Source organism: Dipodomys spectabilis, unplaced genomic scaffold (genome assembly GCF_019054845.1).
Source record: "Dipodomys spectabilis isolate Male_0828 unplaced genomic scaffold, ASM1905484v1 ptg000042l, whole genome shotgun sequence".
NCBI classification, from domain to species: domain Eukaryota; kingdom Metazoa; phylum Chordata; class Mammalia; order Rodentia; family Heteromyidae; genus Dipodomys; species Dipodomys spectabilis.
The window spans coordinates 2,866,522-2,881,740 of NW_024870719.1; the positions used below are offsets into that span (position 1 = coordinate 2,866,522).

Here is a 15,219-nt window from a genome sequence, read left to right on the forward strand (position 1 = left end):
GTTCTAAATGCTAAAAACTTAACTTATTTTCCAAACTTGTATGAAAACAATACTTTTCACTTAATTTTGTTATAACCTTTCAACTCTAAAGCATAAAGCATGATAGTTTAAAAAAAAATAGTGATCTCCAAAGCTAAGATATTTATCAGTAAACAAATTAGCAGACTATTACCAAGTAGTTTGATGAATTTATTTACAAACCAGAGTACAAAAGGTTGTTTCTTACCCTTAGGCTTTCCTTACCCAAGATTTACTCTTGCACATTCAAAAATGTTATTTTACTGACACATTAAATATGGATCTGATGGAGACTGATGTCAAAGAGACTGTCACTCAAACTAAAATAATGAAGTCCTTGTGTCACTGTCATTTATCACTGTATGATAAGAATGAAGAACTTAGAATAACCCAAGAAATCATGAGGAAAAAAGTAAAATCTGGAGACATCACATTTCCTGATCAAGCACTCTCTCTCTCTCTCTCTCTCTCTCCCCAAAGCTATACAGTAAGTGAAATAATATGGCACTGGCATCACATGCATATAGACCAATAAACAGAACAGAGAGCTCAGAAATAAATCTACTCATCTACAGCCAACTGATCTTCAATAAAAACATGGAGAAAGGAAAATCTCTTCCACAAATACGAATGGGAAAACAGAAGAATAAAATTAAATCCATACAAATATCAACTCAAAATACTCTAAAGACTAATATAAGATCTGAAACTGCATAACTAGTAGAAGACAGCACAAGAAAGTAGTTGTTCCTTGATATTGATGTAAACAATATTTTTGAGGATATGACAACAATATTACAAGGAACAAAAGCAAAAATAGACAAGGAATTATTTATACTAAAAAGCTTTAACATAAGAAAGCAAATAACATAATATAAAAAGCTTATGAAATGAGAAAATATTAGCAAACTATTTATTTGGTAAGGGGTTAATACACAAAATGCACATTCACCTCAAATAACAACAGTAAAAATCAAATAACTCAGTTTTAAGCATGGAAATATAATTCAACAGCCATTTCTCAATAAACACAACAGATACACAGGCAACCATTTCTGAAAAAAATGCTCAATCATTTAACCAATCATCAGGAAATGCAAATGAAAACAAGTTATCACCACAAACTAGTTAGGATAGTTATTTAGATAGAAATGAATAGATGTATAGATGGTTAGATGGGTTTTGCTGATGAGACATTGATTGACTGATGGCAGGACTATAAATTGGTATAGCCATTATGAAAAACAGTATGAAAGTTCTTCAAAAACTCAATAATGGAACTAGCATATGATACAACAATCTGCTCTCTGGGTATATTTCTAAAGGCAATGAAATCAGTACCTCAAAAAGATGTCTATATACCCACATTCACTGTGGCATGTTATTCACAATAGTTAAAATATAGAAATAATCAAGTGTCCATTAAACAATCCCAAGTAGCTAGGATTACTGACTCTGGACACCAAACCTGTCTCCCCCTTACCTTAATTTATTTCTATCTTCTATAATATATTTTGAACGATTTCTTTGGTTTTTCACACATCACAATTCATAAAAGCAGAAACCACCATCTGGAGAACCATTAACTCCATTCTGCTCATGTAGGAGGAAATCTCTCTCTGGGCTCTGAAAGCACAGTTCTGTCCAACACAAGTGAGCTAATTGTGAAATGTTGCCCATATGAATTTTCCTGTTATTGCACTAGGCATTTTTGGGTTTTACTCAACTTAGAAATTTTTCTAAAGAAACTTAACTCCGTAGGGAAAGAGAAACTGATAATATAAAGTGCAACTGAAATATGCATACTCAAACTGTTGCCTTAGGTTACTTTTAATGTGTGATAAAAGAGAAAATGCTCTGTAGTTTTGAGTGGCAGAAATTAGAGATCTGAAAGCAATGTTAAAAACTTAACCAAAGACTAGATGGCAACTGATGGCATTCCAGGCCTGTTTAAAAATGTCACACCAGAGCCTGGTGTGGTAATGCACCTAGTCTATAGCAAGTCTTAATCTCAAAAAAACTCAGATACACAATAAATAAAAGTAAATGAAAAACAATTTCATGCTTGGTTCTTCATTACAAGAGCCTTGATCCCATCACAGAGACCAGTAAAAGTTACAATTGTGGGCATGCCCAGATTTGTTAACAATTTACCTTTTGGTAACTGCCCCTGTGAAAGAATAAGTTTGCATTGTAATTATTCTACCAAATCAGACCTAAATACAGATAGATGAGATTCTGGCAGATGCGTTAGTAAAGATACTTTTATCTCTTTTCAGTCTACATATTTTTCTGTATTTTAGAGGAATAATTGGATGAAACATAAAAAGGAACAACCCTATACAATGCCAATACATTTTTAAAGCTTGTTTTATTTCTTTTAGTGTTAATACTAGGGCTTCATTTAAGGGCTTCAAGCTCTGGCTTGGTTTCCTTAAGCTGTGTCTTTAGTCTGGCAGGCCTTTTGCTGGTTTATTAGAGATGGAGTATTGCAGTCTTTTCTGCCCAGACTGGCTTCAAACTGGTCCTGCATGTCTCAATCTCCTGAGTAATTAGAATTTCAGGAGTGAGCCACTAGCACCTGGTTTTTGTTTTTGCACTATGGATAGAACCCAGGTAGACACGTGTGCAATACCAAGAAGGTACTTTACAACTGAGTAACATCTCTAGCCCTCGTGTTATTTGATTTGGTTTGGTTTGAAGATGGGATTTCACTTTGTAGCTCAGATTGACTTTAACTTGCCATGTAGCCTAGGCTAGCCTCTAGAATGCTAGGATTACAGGCATGGATCACCACACCTGTCAAATTCTTTTCACGGACACAAAATAGTATGAGAACTGACTATGTACTAGGTGGGGCACATTTTAAATATTTAGTATCCTACAGCCTATATTCTCTAAAATAAAACTACATAAAAAAAAAAAACTTTAAAGGAAAAAAACAGAAAATATCTAATTTTTGGAAGATACATATTTCCTAATAACTCATAGGTCAGAGGGTATCATTAAACAGAGGGTATCATTAAAAAGAATGAATAATTACAAAAAATGCTACACATAGCTGGGCACCAACGGCTCATGCCTATAATCCTAGCTACCCAAGAGGCTGAGATATAAGGATCACTGTTTGAAGCAAACCCATATAAATCTCAAAGACTTTTATGTCAAATCAACAAACAACACAAAGCCAGAAGTGGCTTTTTGAAGCATGCCTCCAGATCTGAAGATCACTGTTTGAAGCAAGCTCAAGCAGATACATCTGAAAGACTTTTATATCAAATTAACAATTAACCAGCAAAAAGCCAAAACTGGCTTTTAAGGTGTGGCTCAAGGACAGAATATGAGCCTTGAGTGAAAAAAAAACAAAGTGAGAGCATGAACCAAGTACCAGCATCAAAAAAAAAAAAAAAAGGAAAGGAAAAGAAAAGCTGCAGATAAAAATTTATAGAATGTAACTAAAACAGTAAATAAGTAAATTAATATCCTGAAAAATGCTTATATAAAGAAAAATTGAGAGTAATATTTAATTAGCTAGGAAAAGAACCATTTATACAATCAAGAAAATTAGAAAGAAAAAAAATGAGGAAAAAATGAAAGAAAAATGTAAATATAAAGCAGAGAGAAGTCAACAAAGCCAAAAGCAAAAATTTAAGAGAAATAAAATAAGCAAGTAAGTAAAATAACAATAAGCAAGTAAGTACTAATGGGAATAAAAGCAAGAACCAACTGGGCGCTGGTTGCTCATGGCTGTAATCCTAGTTACTGAGGAGGCTGAGAACTGAGGATCACAGTTCAAAGCCAGCCCAGGCAAGAAAGTTCTCCAATTAACTGCCAGAAAACCAGAAGTGGAGCCATGGCTCAAAGTAATAGAGCACTAGCCTGGAGCAAAAGAGCTCAGGGACAGCATTCAGGCCCCAAGTTCAAGTCGCATGACTGATGGAAAAAAAAAAAAAAAGCATATGCAATAAAAATTTATATGAGTAAGTTTTTTAAAAAAATGTAATACAAAACTCCTAAAAAATATTCAAACCAGTTCAAAACTTAAAAACTGAATAATTCTTTAAGTTTTAAGATTTGTGACAATTATCTAATCAATTAGAAGGCTGATACTGTTCCCACAAATAGTCCTTGTGCTTGAAAAGAAATGGTAGGTATTGTATATGCCTGTTATCACAGCACATGAAAGGCTAGCCTGGGCTACTTAGTAAGGTTAAAATCAGCCTATGATACAACATGCGACCATACAGACAGACAGACAGACAGACAGACAGACACACACACACACACACACACACACACACACACACACACACACAGAGAAAAAAAAAGAAGAAAAAAGAAAAGAAGGAAGCAAAGATTAATTCAGACATCAAAGATCTGGATATCGTTATCTCAGATCTACTACTTGATTGCTTTGAGAACTGAATGATCCTTCTTCAGCTATAAAAATCAATGATGTTTACCTGAAAAAGGTTAAATATTGTTGCAACAATTAAGCACCTGCTAAATTTTCTTTTTTCTTTTTTTTTGGGTCTGATCATGAGCCTGAACTCTGGGCCTGGGCGCTGTCCCTCAGCTCTTCAGCTCAAGGCTACCACTCTACCACTTGAGCCACAGTGTCACTTCCGGCTTTTTTCTTTTTGCTTATGTGGTGCTGAGGAATGGAACCCAGGGCCTCAGGCATGCAAGGGAAGCGCTCTACCATGAGCCACCTTCCCAGCCCGCCTGCTTAATTTTCATGAAGTACATTTTCCAAAAAAAATTTCTATGTGCTTGGGAATATGTACTTTCAAATTTCTAGTTAATTTATGTAAAACAGCTATTTTATTTCCTCTTTTCCCCCCCAATAACACTGTTTAGCAACTTAAATTTCAGAATGCTCTAATGGACAAAACTGAAGCTCTGAAAGACGAAGGCAAGGAACCATCACTGATATTTATAAAACAACTTTTAACAATCACACAAAAAATAACTTTACTATAAAATGATGGGAAGGAAAAAGTTTCAATTCATAAGGTGAATATTTAAAATTTAATCTGACATATCAGGTGCCTCATATCTATAATCATAGTTACTCAGGGGTGATATCAGGGGGCTGAGGTTTGAAGCCAGCCTCTGTAAAGAAAAAAACTGTCTCTAGTTAACAAAAAAAAAAAAAAAAATGCCAAAATGAAGATGTGGCTCAAGTGGTAAAGCACTAGCCATGAGTAAAAACAGTCAAATAATAGTACAAGACAAAAAACAAAAAAGAGCTGGGCACTGGTGGCTCATGCCTGTAATCCTAGCTACTTAGGAGGCTGAGATCTAAGGATCACAGTTCAAAGCCAGCTGTGTCAGTAAAGTCTATGAGACTCTAATATCCAATTAACCACTAGAAAATGGGAAATGAAACTGTGGCTCAAGTGGTGGAGTGCTAGCCTTGAGCTAAAGAGCTAAGGGACGGACAGCGCCCAGGCCCAGAGTTCAAGTCCTATGACTGACCAAAAAAAAAAAGAAAAGAAAAGAAGAAAAAGCAAAGTATACTATGCATCAATGAAATTACTATCATGAAATTCCTTTGAACAAGTTAATGCATGTTAATTTTATAAAGGAAAAAAATTATGAATTCAAATTTTTTTTTTTTGGGGGGGGGGAAGAGTGTCAGTGTGCTGGGGTTTGAACTCAGTGCCTTGCTCTGCTAAGCTGGCTGGATACTGAAGAGCCATACCTCCAGCCCTAAGAATAGCTAAAAAAGTTAATAACAACAAAATAACAACAACTCAATATTAAAAACCCAAGTCTTCATTACAATTAAAAAATAATGAGAAGCATTTTACCTGGCGAAATATCTCTGTGACAAAGTTTACATTGCTTCTTTTGGAAGAAAAAACTCTTCGAACTATTTCAATATCTGTGAGATGTTCTTCATCAATACTACAAAGACTGGATGAGCTGGGTTCTCGCTCTGTGAGAGTACTCGTATTCGAATGAGATTGTTCTGGTTCTGTATTTCTGTCTGCTTTATCGGCATTATCACTTTTGTTTTCTTCCCTGGATACCAAACTAGCAGCTGCTCTCTAAAATTAAAACACAAAGGAAAGAATATTATAAACATTTAACTGAGTACTTTGTTTTTTATCAAATACTAACTAGAGCCAAAGCATTCTATAGTAACTTACAGCACTATTTGAAGTTTTATTTAAGATTCATTCTGGAGGGGCTGGGAAGGTGGCTCAGTGGTAGAGGCTTGCCTTGCATGCATGAGGTCCTGGGTTCGATTCCTCAGCACCACATAAGCAAAAAGAAAAAAGCCAGAAGTGGCACTGTGTCTCAAGTGGTAGAGCGCTAGCCTTGAGCTGAAGAGCTGAGGGACACACCCAGGCCCAGAGTTCAGGCCCCATGACTGGACCCCCCCCCCAAAAAAAAAGGTTCATTCTGGATAATTAAGTGGAAATGCTAATAATGTAATGTTTAAGTGATATAAAGAAATTCAAAAAGTCAGGAAAATGAATCATTGACTATATATAATTAAATATAGAAAATTCAAAGTTACTAAGGGTAAGTGAAAGAGCTTTCAACAGGGAGGCAGCTAAAGTCCTTAAGAATAAATAACTTACAAGCAAACTACATTGAAATATTTAGTTAATGATGATGATATTTTAAAAATTTCTGAGCTGGGCGCATTTGGCTTACACCTGCAATCCTAGCTATTCAGAAGGCTGAGATCTGAGGATCATAGTTCAAAGCCAGCCTGGGTAGGAAAGTCTATGAAAACTCTTATCTCCAGTTAACAATAAAAAAAAAATAAGTAGAGTTGTGACTAAAGTAGTAGAGTGCTAACCTGAGCAAAAGAGCTCAAGGACAATACACAGGCCCTGAGGTCATATCCCAGGACCAGCACAAAAAAAAAAAAAAAGAGCAAAAATTTTATCAAACAAAAAACAAGAAATTGACAAAAAAAGCTGAGATAAAGCTAAAAGAAAATCTTAAAAAAAATCAGAGAAAAGTTTTTTATTCTAGTAAAAGAAATTTGTTTTACCATTACTGGAGATCAAACCACACCCTAGAAAAAGACAGTGATTAAGTGAATTACTACCATCATGTAGTAGGTTTCTCATGACTTTGTTTTATGACAATACTTTCTGGCACCGTATTCAATGTTTGGTCTGTTTCCTCATCCAAAAAATAAGATTAAATAGATGATTTTAAATTAATCATAACAATAAAGTCTAGGCCATTATTAGGACTAGAAAATACTGCTTCACTTTTTGCATTTAATAATTGCATGCAGAGAGTTTGAGAAGCATACAATGTGATCTGCTACTCTCGCAAAGGAATAAAAGTCACATTTTTTAATTCTAATGAACTAAACATACTTCCTATCTTAATTTTGGAAGATTTAAGCAGTTACAGTAAAAAAAAAAAAAACATGGTTAAGGATTTTTCAAACTTAGTAAAAATTTTAAAAACGAAGAGTTGGAGACATAACCTAAATGTAACAGCACTTCAAGTAGAATTCAAATACCAGCACTGCCTCCTTGTCACCCAAAAAACCCTAAACACTAGCACTGCCTCCTTGGCCTCCCCAAAAACCTATTAGTGAAACCTGAGTAAAGGTAAATAGGAAAAGTACTGTAATTTACACAAACAGAAAGAAAACATACATGAGGGGAAACAAACTAAGAAAAAAGTATGAAGAACTTGATCCAAAAGTGTGATGTGGAAAATTCTAGAAACAATTAATAAATTTTCGGTAACCTTTATAAAAGTATATCATTATAATTATTTGATTTTATTATTTATTATTGCTATTTGAATTTATTGTAGTTGTTGTCACTATTCTCTTAATCACTACTCTCAAAGTTACTATGTTGTTAATCTCTTAAACTTACTAAAGTTTAATTTATAAACATTACAGTATATGTGTATATATACGCATATGAAAAATACAGAAATATAGCTAGGTTATAGTAGCTTATGCCTAATAATCCTAGCTACTCAGGAAGCTGAGATCTAAGGATCATGGTTTGAAGACAGCGCAGGCAAGAAGGTTCTTGAGATTCTTATCTCCAATTAGCCACAAGAAAACTGGAAGTGGAGCTGTGACTCAAAATGGTAGAACACTAAAAAGACTCCGTGACAGCACCCAGGCCCTGAGTTCAAGCCTCATGACCACCACCACCACCAACAACAAAAAGCAAGTATAGGGGCTGGGAAGGTGGCTCAGTGGTAGAGTGCTTGCTTTGCATGCAGGAGGCCCTGGATTTGATTCCTCAGCACCACATAAGCAGAAAAAGCTGGAAATGGTGCTGTGGCTCAAGTGGTAGAGCACTAGCCTTGAGCTGAAGAGCTAAGGGAAGTGCATAGGCCCAGAGTACAGGCCCCAAGACCAAGAAAAAAAAAGTGTGTGTGTGTGTGTGTGTGTGTGTGTGTGTGTGTGTGTGTGTGTGTGTATACACACTTATGTATATATATACATATGTGTATATATATACACATACACATACATATACATATATATACTTTTATATATAAAATATATACACACATATACTATAGATATATATATACATATATATATATAAAGATAGCACATGTAAGGTATAATGTCAATATTATCCATGGTTTCAGTAACCTGGGGGGGGGGGGCCTCTTTGAATATATTTTCCAGGGATAGAAAAGTATTATAACTAAAATACATAAATAAGATTAATTCAACTAAAATTCTATAATCTCCAAGTTTTATTTTCTATTAAGAAAATTATTACTTCTATAATTATTAAAATTTGAATTTATAAAATATACAAAAACGTACTTGTTTAAAATGCTGTATACCTAAGTCAATTGTAATCAGTGAATTGAATCTTAAGAGCCATGTCAGTCTTCAACATTCTTGCCTCAATTGTGTATTACCTGAATATTCTTTGGCACAACTTCACCTTCCATCCCAGGAATATGAGGTCCTGTATGTGGTTTTGGTTCTAGCCAGAAAGAAACCAGCCAACGAATGACAATAACTCGTGCTTTAATGAAAGGCTCCTTTGTACAATAGATTGCTTCATTGGTTTCAGCATCCTTCTTTATCATGACATAATGTGGCTTGGGTCTTATCTGTGGAATATCTATGTAAAACAAGAAAAAAAAACATAAATAAGATAGTATTTTTCCTAGGTGTATTTTTAAACATTTAAGGAAACACTAAAATGCTACATTTATAAGTTTATAAGTCGTTTTATAAGTGGCTTTATAAGCCATTTATAAGTGGCTTTAGTAAAGAAAAAAAATACACTTCATTAAATGTCATCATTGAACACAGAAGAATAAACCACATTTACTAGTATCATCAAAAGTTCAATTAACTGGACATGGTATCACATGTCTATAATCCCAAGATCTGGAAGAATGGGGCAAAAGGATCATAAAAGAGGCCACTTGTACTATACATTAAGAGCCTGTATCAAACAAAACAAAAAAACAGTTCAAGCTGGCCAAGGTAACTCACACTTGTTAATCTTACTCAGGAAAGAGTTGAGAGGATCAAGATTCAAGGCCAGCCCAGGCAAAAATCTTGAAACAACTCCATCTCAACCAACAGCTGAGCATGGAAATATTTATTTGTCATCCCTGCTATGCAGGAAGCCTAAAACAGAAAGATCATCGGGATAAACAAGAGACCTATCTCAAAAAATAACTGAAGCAAACATGCCTGGGGCATGGCATAAATAATAGAGCACCTGCTTACAAGGCAAGAAACCCTGAGTTCAATCCCAAGTAACACTATTTTTTAAAAAAAAGGTCAATAGATCTTGCCTAAGAGAAAAAAATAAACCACTAGAACCAAGCCATACATAGTATGAACTTTTGCCTGTTAATTGTGTAATTTGGCATTTAAAGCATCTTTCTATCAAACAGATATTTTCTGCAGACAGATTATCAATGTCATCAGTCTGCTTCATTTGTCCACAGGTTCTAGTATTAAGAAACCAAACATGGGGGGCTGGGGGTTTAGCCCAGCGGAAGGGCGCCCGCCTGGCGCGCGCAAGGCCGTGGGTTCGGTTCTCAGCCCTGGTTTAAAAAAAAAAAAAAAAAAGAAACCAAACATTGGCTGGGAATGTGACTTAGTTGTAGAGTTCTTGCCTAGCATGCATGAAGCCCTAGGGTTGATTGCTCAGCACCACATAAACAGAAAAAGTCGGAAGTGGTGCTGTGGCTCAAGCAGTAGAGTGCTAGCCTTGAGCAAAAAAAGCTCAGGGACACTGCCCAGGCCCTCAGTTCAAGCCCCAGGACTGGCAAAAAAAAAAAAAAAGAAACCAACACAGATGCTGGCAAAGCCACAAAATATTAGGCAAGAACAATAAATATATAATAAGGCTATTATTCATACAGAATTTGGATAATACGAAATTGAATCTTTGAGGGATAAAAACAAGCTATGAGTGGCTTATAGCATGTAAACCCTACCTTCTTAGAAGCTGAGATAGAGGATAAAGGTTCAAGGTCAGCCCCGGCCAAAAATGAAAAAAAGTGACAAGACCTCTTTTTAACCAGTAGCTGAATTCAGTCAAACGTGCTTATTATCCTAGCTTCATTGAAAATGTAAACAGAAGGATCATGATCAAGGTCCATTCACAGGCCAGTTGCAAATTAGTTGCCATCTCAGAAATAATTAGTATTAGTGTACCCAGTAGCTCACACCAGTAGTCCTAGCTACTTAGGAGGCTAAGACATCAAAGATCATGGTTCAAAGCCAGCCCTGGCAGAAAAGTCTGCAAGGCTCAGCTCCAATTAACAAGGGGGGGAGGAAGGGGAGAGAGAGGGAGAAAGGGGGAGAAAGGGGGAGAGAGAGGGAGAGGAGAGGAGGAGGAGGAGGGGAGGGAGATGTGGGGGAGAGGGAGAAGGAGGGATGGGGGAGAGAGAGAGAGAGAGAGAGAGAGAAACAGATCATACCAAAAAATACAATTCAGTTAAGTATACAAGCCACAAATATCTCTTCCTCTCTTTTCCTCCCTCTCCCCTCTCTTCCTCCTCCTCCTCTCTTTCAATTTCGCCAGTCCTAGGACTTAAACTCTAGCTCAGTCATGGCTGATGTTCTACAACTTAGCCACAGCTCCACTTCCAGCTTTTTGCTGGTTAACTGGAGGTCAGGGCCTCACAAGATTTGTCTGCCTGGGCTGGTTTCAAACAGCAATCCTCAGTTCTCAGCCCCCTGAGGATTACAGTCATGAGTCACCTGTATACAGCCTCATAAATATTTCCAATGGGCTAATTTGAGAGAAATGGGTGAATCAATGAGATCTAGAGAGATTTTCTTTCTTTCTTTTTTTTTTTTTGTCAAGTTGTGGGGCTTGAACTCTGGGCCTAAGTGCTGTCCCTCAGCTCTTCAGCTTAAGGCTAGCACTTTACCACTTGAGCCACAGTGCCACTTCCAGTTTTCTGAGTGGTTAATTGGAGATAAGAGGCTCATGGATTTTTCTGCCCAGGCTGGCTTTGAACCATGATCCTCAGATCTCAGCCTCCTGAGTAGCTAGGAGTACAGGTGTGGGTCACCAGCACCCAGCTTGAGAAAAAAAAAAAAAATTTTAACTCTTCATTCCCAATGAAAATCTCTAGTTCATATAAATTCACTTTCAATGTAAATCTGGATATGGTATCTCTATAATTCAATACAAATAGTAAATGTGGACAATTTTCTGTAATATATGTCAACTTTATACTGAAAGATTAAAAAAAAATCTTTATGTGTGATTGTTTAGAAAATTCTAAATACTACCTACCAAGTACTGGATGATATAAACTGTTCTCCTTGCAGATGTTTGGAAAAATGTAAGGCAAATAATATTTTTTAAAATGTGAAAACAAAAATGAAAAACCTCTTTCTTGGTTTTCTTTGTTCTTCCATTCTAAACTTTTTACCTAAAAATAAATAATATGATTAGAACGATACCAGAAGACAGAATCTCTTAAACATTTCACTAACATGTATTTGCAAAAGTAAAACTATCAATCTTCCAAGAAAATAAGCAAATATGTACTTAGAATTAAACACGTTGGACAGAAAAAGGAATTGCTCATAGAATGATATCAAAGAAGGTAACACATACCTGAATTACAATATATTTTAAAAGTGCTTCAAGAAAATAGCTTGTGAGGTCTTCTTGTCCTTTATCTCCTGATTGTGGGGGGACAAGAGGAGTGATTTCCTCTATAGTGACTTGAGCTACCCAAAGACAAAAGAATAGTAGTATAAAACAAATTCATTAATACAGTAACATAACCAGATAAAATTTAATTGCAAAACATGTATACAAGAAGTGATTCAAAAAATTTTATCAATAAATCTGAAGTGATTCTAATAATTCCTTACAATGACCAACCTCAACAGCTGTTTTGTGGACTCTTGATTAAGAGAATATGACATAGAGATAAATAGGCAATTATTAAGAATAAATAACACCTCACTAGAAGTGGTGATTTCAAATTTACATTCAGAGAATACATTACAAAAGCCACAATAAAATGAAAAGCAGTGATAATGTACTTACAGCTTACAGTAGGGAACATTCTGATTAAACTTGTAAGAAACTTACATTTACTTTTCAGGTTTTTTTAATTTATAAGAAAATCAACCCTCGAACATATGAATTTTCTCAAGCATTTTCTAAGAAGCATAATCAGTACCTAAAAGATGCGTGTCTAAAAATCTGTCTGAAGAAAATCAAGTAAGCAAGCTCACAACAGAGGCATATCTCATCTCAATTCTAAAGTAACACATAATCCACTCCATTTCTACAAAATATTCTTTACAAATGCTTTGTTTGGTGAAGCTCTAAAATATCTGTAAAGCCCACTAGATATTCCCAGTCATAGACATTTCAACGAAGTAGAAAATGACTACAGTGGGACAGTGCCTTTCATGTGCAAACCAACCCATTCAGAGCCCAAATAGCCACCAACTCCTGTATACTTAAGACTCCTTGCCTAAGTACCAGATAACTAGAGTCAACCTTTAAGTCCTAACACTCACTGAAATTATTAAAACTATTAACTAATTTCAAATGTGATTCTCCTAGCGGGCCATTCCATCCCATAAAAACCAAAATAAAAGTTCTCGTATAGATTTACTTACTTTCCCTCTGCCTTTTGACAGACCCTGATACTTTTCCCACATAGCCTTCATCTTCCCCACATATCTCTCAATGACATCAGATGTTCCCTTCTTCTTCGAAACTGAGTAACAAACTATGTTTCCATCAGTTTGCACAGCTGGTATCACCATACCAAAATAAACTAAAGTGGACATTTAAAACACTGCCTTGGACTACCCATTTAATAGCTATACATTAAGAACACTACAGAAAACTTCAAAATATTTATAGATAACATCTGATGAATCTTACTTTCTTGAAGGTTGAGTGGAGGATTAATAAGATTATCTAAAGTTCGAGGTCCATGTTCAGATTGTGGTGCTGAAAACCCAGGGATTAAGCAAGAAAACATCCAGAGCTGTTCTTTGCTACAGTTATTTTGAAGAGCTTGCAACCATAATAGGAAAAGACGAACACCTTCCCGCCTAATCTAAAATAAAATGAGAAACAATATTTTTCTTAATGTAAACACTTTCTTCCTCTTAAGGACACAGTTCTCCAGAAAATTACAAATGATATTTTGCAAAAGAAAGACTCCAAAGCAACTTTGTCTGGAGGTAGGGGTTGAGATGGAGATGGAGTTAGATATTACACCTAGAACATCTATTGAACTTTCACTATTCTGAAATCTAAATTCATGGACTTGCCTAGAGCTCTAACACTGTAAGTCACAACACCACTCCTGGTTTCTGGTGGTTAATTGGAAATAAAGGTTTTATGGACTTCCCTGCTTGAGCTGGCTTCAAACCATGATCCTCAGATCTCAGCCTCCTGAGTAGCTAGGATTACATGCATGTGCCATGAGTACGTGATATCATGGACTTTTAATAGGAATAAACTTAGTATCTAACCCCTTAAAACCTGTAATATTTTTCCTATAATTTCTGAAAAAAAAATCAGAAAACCATTTCCTTCTTGTCTGCCTTTTCATTCCCTATCTTCCTTCACTATAATCTAAGAGGCAAAAAGATACAAAGCAATGGTTGTTCTTGCCATAATGAGTTCAAAAAAGAATGATTATAGAGATATTAGTATATAGCAAACTCAGTGCTACTAACTTTAAAAAGTTCTGAAATCATTAAAATTACAAAATTTTATTTAAATAATGTTAAAATTTAATTGTTAAAAAAGTATAATTGTTTACATATTACTATCACAAAATTATTTTAAAGGTCTCTGAAATTATCTCAGGTTCTTATTTGCAAATCAGGAATTTTGCTCCATTATTATAGCTAAGCACCTAAAACAATACTCATAGATAAAAAATTAATAAATATTTGAGTCAAGTCAATGTTCTCCAGTAGGAGAACAAGAAAAGAGAGATAAGAGAAAAATCCAATCTCTGACAAGGAAAGCACTAAGTTCTTTACTAATTTAACCTCACTGGTAGCTTTGGGAATTACTCTTTGAGAACTTTGTTAATGACCACTGTCCAACCTATTTAACTACCAAAACTTATTATTCTTTTGTATACTGTTACACCCAAACAAAATTACATATGTGACTCTACCTAGCATATAGCAAGGTGCTTTAGAATAGGCAGCTTCCTTTACTGAATGAAAATTAATAACTGAAAAAAGAAATAAAATCAGCATTTTTTTTTTCTTTTTGTTGGTCATAGAGCTTGAATTCAGTGCCTGGGTGCTGTCCTTGAGCAGTTTTTACTCAAAGCTAGTGCATTACACCACCTTTGAGCCATAGCACCACTTCCAGATTTCTGATTATTAATTGGAGGTAAGAGTCTCGCTGACTACTGCATGAGCTGGCTCTGAACCTTGATCCACAGGTCTCAGTCTCCTGAGTAGCTAGGGTTACAGGCATGAGCCACCAATACCCATCTTAAAATCAGCATTTTCTATGTATGTATATATGTATGTATACACACACAAATACATATATTTTTATTATATGTATGAACATATATACTATACACACATTTCCTATTCCTGATGTACCTAAAAAAGGTATTAGAGAATAATTTGCTGAATGACACTAATTTTATTCTGATTGCCACAGAAAGGAAAGATTTTTTTCGTGGGGAATAAGCCAGTGCGACAATATGTAATAGTTTTACAAT

General features: G+C 35.3%; 1 protein-coding gene across 6 annotated transcripts in view; it reads right to left on the reverse strand.

Moving 5' to 3' along the window:
- Positions 1-15,219, reverse strand: part of Ralgapa1 (Ral GTPase activating protein catalytic subunit alpha 1) — a 222,137-nt gene that overhangs the window by 162,286 nt on the left and 44,632 nt on the right. For all 6 annotated transcript variants that reach the window (XM_042677921.1, XM_042677925.1, XM_042677922.1 and 3 more), the window contains exons 6-10: positions 13,395-13,572; positions 12,099-12,214; positions 11,772-11,910; positions 8,911-9,119; positions 5,835-6,074 (exon numbers count right to left, since the gene is read on the reverse strand). In XM_042677921.1, coding sequence (XP_042533855.1) covers positions 5,835-6,074; positions 8,911-9,119; positions 11,772-11,910; positions 12,099-12,214; positions 13,395-13,572 — 882 coding nt within the window. The remainder of the gene's footprint in view (positions 1-5,834; positions 6,075-8,910; positions 9,120-11,771; positions 11,911-12,098; positions 12,215-13,394; positions 13,573-15,219) is intronic.